Genomic DNA, 5,049 nt, shown 5'->3' with positions numbered 1-5,049 from the left:
GTGAACGTTGGTGGAGCTGTACCTCCCGGGCAGAGCCGTGGGTCACTATGCAGGAGTCCGGACGCTGGGGAAGCTTTTCATCCTCGCGAGTCGTGAACACTGCCCTGAACGACTCTGAAGAGGGTTCCCTGTCGCTGATCATGGCCTCCTGGGTGCACTCCTAAGCACAGCCCTTGGGTCGGAGAGAGTAGTAACAACTTGTCGCTCTCCCCCCAATCTGGGCCCCTCCGAGGTGCCGGTGGCGCCTTCCCCCTGCAGTCCCACCCGCATCGGAGTTGTGTCCTATTTTGCTGGTTTGGGTAAATCGGAGAGTTTCTATCTGAGTGTGTCAACGGAAGATAAACTGTGTATCCTGCGTGGTCACGTACCAGGACGAAACCTGGGGTTGGTCTCTGTGCTTTCTTTCCTGAACCCAAGATGTGAGCGCTCCTTGTTCAGGTCGGACAAGCTGTCCCGACCTCGAATGGGGATCCTTTCGAGGCCTCGGTGTGTTTGCTCGCAACTGCGCCCGATTAACGTCCTCCCTTTCCTTGTCACAGATCATCATGGTCACGGAGGACCATCCCATCACGGCCAAAGCCATGCCAAGGTGTGGGCATCATCTCCGAGGGCAACGAGACCGTGGAGGACATTGCCGCCGCCTCAACATCCCCGTGAGCCAGGTGAACCCCAGGTGAGCAGGAAGCGCAAAGCGGAGCCGGCCTTGAGCGTGCAGACGGTGGGGTGAGAGCTCCCGCCGGGGCCGGCGTGGTTTCCTTCCAGGTCACCCCTGAGTAGGGAAATGCCCCCCAGGGCCCAAAAGTGACCTGAGCCAGTCGTCACGGCCAGCTCGGGTGGTGTCACTGTCCTGAGCACGTGATGGTGTAACGTGGTCAGGTGGGTGCTAGCCCCACCGGGCAGGGCGGGGACACGGGGGTTAGTCATGCAGCGCACCCGGCCGTCTGCCTTCTGTCACGCCGCTGACCACTGGGCAGTACTGCCTAGCACCTCACCAATTCCAGTTCCACAAACAGAAGACACAGTTGCCCAGGTACAGTGGGGCCTTGACTTATCCGTCACAGAACGAATTAAACTCGTAAGTCAAGGCCCCACTGTAGTTCAGGGCCAACAGGGAAATTTTGGCAAAAGGTAAAATAGAAATAGGTTTGTTTTTCATGTGTTAAGGTTTAGGGCCCCTTCGCCCATCTTTGGGGCTCGGGAAGGTTTCATCTCTCCTCAGCTCATGTCTAAAACTCAGTCATACGATTTCACCGTGTATTTCACGGGGAGAGGAGGTGCCGGGCAGGGCTGCCCAGAGAGAAGTAATAGAATGAAAGCGCTCTGTAACCTACGAGATACAGTGCGGAGAACAGCTTCCGAAGGACGGGACCATCCCCGGCTTGGCGCCGCTCACCGAGTGTCCTGCCACCTCTGGGCCGAGCAGATGCCGGGGACGTGACGGGTGACCCTTCCCCCGGTTCTGATCCCAGGGACGCCAAGGCCTGCGTGGTGCACGGGACAGACCTGAAGGACATGACCTCCGAGCAGCTGGATGACATCCTCAAGTACCACACGGAGATCGTGTTCGCCAGGACCTCCCCGCAGCAGAAGCTCATCATCGTGGAGGGCTGCCAGCGGCAGGTCAGTGCGCGGCCGGGACAGACAAAGGGCAAAGCGGCCGTCGGAGAGACACAGCCCGGCTCTCCTCAGACTCAGTACACGCGTGTGCCACGGAGAGGCCCGGAGAAAAGGGCAACTTGATAGCGGTTTAGTGGAGACACGCGCTTCGCTGGGGGGCAGCCAGGCCCCTGTCCACACTGGCTGGAGGGGCCAGGAGGAGTGACCTTGAAGGGGGTGGGGGGGGTAAGAGAAGAGGGCTTCCCCGAGTGCCACTCACCGAGTCCTGGCCGGTAGCCCTCGTTAAAGGAGGGTGATGAGTGTGCTGTCACTCCTCTGCTCGGTGGCTTGGGCAGCAGCTGTGGGTCTGAGACTGCGTGTCTATGGGGAAGGAGCCGTGTCTGACGGGGAAAGGCAGGTGGAGGCGGGCACCTCCCTCGTGCCGTCGACACGGCTCTGACCCGCGCCCCTCCTCCTCCTCCTGGTAGGGCGCGATCGTGGCTGTGACTGGTGACGGTGTCAACGACTCTCCAGCTTTGAAGAAGGCGGATATTGGGGTTGCCATGGGGATCGCCGGCTCGGACGTGTCTAAGCAAGCCGCCGACATGATTCTCCTGGACGACAACTTTGCCTCAATTGTGACTGGAGTCGAGGAAGGTGAGGGCTCCGTGTAAACTGTTCGCCACACGCCCGTCCCGGCCCTGCCGGTCAGGATCCATTGCCGTGCACGGACAGCGTGGGCATGGGCAGTGCGCAGTCTACGCTGTCAGCGAGACGGTAAAAACCTTGCCTTCCTAGGTCGTCTGATCTTCGACAACTTGAAGAAATCCATCGCCTACACCCTGACCAGCAACATTCCAGAGATCACCCCCTTCCTGATATTTATTATTGCGAACATTCCGCTGCCGCTGGGCACCGTCACCATCCTCTGCATCGACCTGGGCACCGACATGGTGAGTGAGCGTCCGCGTCCACACAGCCTGGTGTTAGGGGCCACATCTGTGCTCCCCGGGCCCACCTGACCACCATTAGTAATTCCCAGCATCAGAGACTCAATGTTATGCTTCAGGGCAACTGTCAACACCTATTTATCAGACAGGAGTCTTGCCTTGTGTATAATCCTGCTGTTTTATTTGGGGGTGGGGGGGGGGCTGTAATATCTCATGGAAAAGCAGGGGCAGGGATTTTATTACAAGGTGGTTGATGACTGGCATCCCTCCCTCCCCAGGTTCCTGCCATCTCCCTGGCCTACGAGCAGGCTGAGAGCGACATCATGAAGAGACAGCCCCGAAACCCCAAGACGGACAAGCTGGTGAACGAGCGGCTGATCAGCATGGCCTACGGGCAGATTGGTGAGCAGCCCAGCGAGCAGGAAGCAGGCGAAGGGACAGAGGCTGGGGTGGCGCCGCCGCCTCAGAGCCAGGATGGCCATGCCCTGGGCGGGGCTGGGGAGGGACTCCTAACCGGCTGCCCCTTCTGGTGTTGGACGCGGGGCCCAGCACTGGGCACTGCCTGGCATACACGGTGCCCATCACTAATCTGGCTAGAGAGGAAGGCTTTGAAGAAATGACCTGGGTTTAAAGGTTGGCTGGTCGGCCACTACCCAGTGGTGACCCTGGGCTTGGTTTCTGTTCCGCCTGCGGAGCGTGGCCAGTTAACGGGCCCCGGGTGGTGGGCAGTGAAAATGCCTGTGATCTTAACACTCTGCCGAGCCCCCTGTTCTGGTTCGGGGGCCGCCTCGCTGTGGGCACTCGGGGAAGTGGGACAGATTAACGACAGCCGCTGACAGCAAAGGAATTGGCTGGTAGCCCATCCGACTCTGCCAGGAAGACCTAGTTTTGAGCAGAAGGAAGACCAGGCCCAGGGTGTGGGGTGACATTTTGTGCTGAGGAACTGGGGGGAATGAGTTGGATTGGATGCTGGCATAAGGCACAGGGTACAGACGTTGAGGGATGGGGGGAAAGTCCACTTCTCAGCGATTGAAAAGTAGGGAAGCGATTCTCCTCAAGGGTCACGCCCTGCATGAAGCAGATGCCCAGGTACTAGAGGGGTGTTGACGAGCAGGGCCCACCTGTCGTACCTTTTTACGTTCTAAGCAGGTGATTCAGAGTAGAGAGGGCGCTGGGTATGGTCCTCGCTGGGGAGGAAGCAGGTAGCACTCCTGAGCCTCATCAACCAGAGGTCCCCAGGCCTGCTGCCCCGTCAGAGGAAGGGGGTGGAGACGCCCAGGCTCTGGCATGAAGGTCGTCTCCCCTCCTCTCAGGTATGATCCAGGCCCTGGGGGGCTTCTTCACTTACTTTGTGATTCTGGCTGAGAACGGCTTCCTGCCGATCAACCTGCTGGGCATCCGCGTGGACTGGGACGACCGCTGGATCAACGACGTGGAGGACAGCTACGGGCAGCAGTGGGTGAGTGAGGCTCGGACCCGCGCCTCGAGCTGCAGGCCGGCGGCCACAGCCGCGCTGAGCCATCCGCCTGTGCCTTGCAGACCTACGAACAGAGGAAGATCGTGGAGTTCACCTGCCACACGGCCTTCTTTGTCAGCATCGTGGTGGTGCAGTGGGCCGACCTGGTCATCTGCAAGACCCGGAGGAACTCCGTCTTCCAGCAGGGGATGAAGTGAGTACGGCCCCAGTCTATCTAAACCCTTTCGGCACCTGGCCGAGTCCCTGGGATCTGGCCTGGGGAGCAAATGGGGTTTCCTACATTTTTTCCATTGACCTCGAGGTCCTAAATGCAACTAGTACCTGAAGGACTGATCTGCCTTTTAACGCTTCACAGGAGAAGATGAACGTGTGTTTGCCTCGCTAAGCATTTACCCCCCTTGATTTCAGGAACAAGATCCTGATATTTGGCCTCTTCGAGGAGACGGCCCTCGCTGCTTTCCTTTCCTACTGCCCTGGGATGGGAGTCGCCCTGAGGATGTATCCCCTCAAGTAAGTCCTCCTCTTGCGCCGCTAGCGAGTGGGAAGTAGACGAGTGGCTGTCCCTGGGACAGGCAGCAGTAGCTCTTCCTCTGAGTCCGGTGGGTGGTGTGCACCAGGATTCCTCTGGGAGGAGAATTAGGAAAGGCTGGCAGAGCAGCAAACCCAGAGACTCGCCTGGTCTCCCGGGTCAGGAGGGACCCACGCTAGGGTCCCCAGCTCCCTGCATCGGGCACCCAGCCGGGCCCCTCTCCTCCCAGCCTCAGTGCAGCCGTCGGTAGGTGCCAGCTAGGGGTGTCCTGGGGCTTTGGGGACCCAGATTCAATGACTTGCTTACCTCGTCACTGTGTGTCCCATTGTGAGCCCCACCTTTGTGGACCCTGAACCCCCTGCTCTCAGGAGAGAGGCCGGAGCTGCAGGGCGGGGGCCCCTTGCTTTAACGCGAGAGTGGGTAGCGGTGAGCAGAGGAGCCACCGCCGAACAGCCTGGCCTTAAACCTGAATGTTCACCTACGGGGCTGACCACACC

At 59.6% G+C, this 5,049-nt stretch overlaps 1 protein-coding gene across 1 annotated transcript in view; it reads left to right on the top strand.

Annotated features, from left to right (window-relative positions):
- The window catches only part of ATP1A1 (ATPase Na+/K+ transporting subunit alpha 1), a 16,065-nt gene extending 11,469 nt beyond the window's left edge, over positions 1 to 4,596 (top strand). Inside the window, 10 exon segments of the mRNA XM_023761241.1 lie at positions 439 to 583; positions 585 to 634; positions 637 to 673; positions 1,470 to 1,620; positions 2,085 to 2,253; positions 2,395 to 2,549; positions 2,825 to 2,948; positions 3,860 to 4,005; positions 4,086 to 4,216; positions 4,432 to 4,596. Coding sequence (XP_023617009.1) covers positions 439 to 583; positions 585 to 634; positions 637 to 673; positions 1,470 to 1,620; positions 2,085 to 2,253; positions 2,395 to 2,549; positions 2,825 to 2,948; positions 3,860 to 4,005; positions 4,086 to 4,216; positions 4,432 to 4,537 — 1,214 coding nt within the window. The 3' untranslated portion in view covers positions 4,538 to 4,596.
- The last annotated feature ends 453 nt before the right edge of the window (positions 4,597 to 5,049 follow it).

The sequence above is a fragment of the Myotis lucifugus genome, unplaced genomic scaffold, assembly GCF_000147115.1.
Source record: "Myotis lucifugus unplaced genomic scaffold, Myoluc2.0 scaffold_203, whole genome shotgun sequence".
Lineage (NCBI taxonomy): Eukaryota > Metazoa > Chordata > Mammalia > Chiroptera > Vespertilionidae > Myotis > Myotis lucifugus.
Note: the sequence above shows the minus strand (reverse complement) of the source record. Positions and strands in the feature narration are given on the sequence as shown.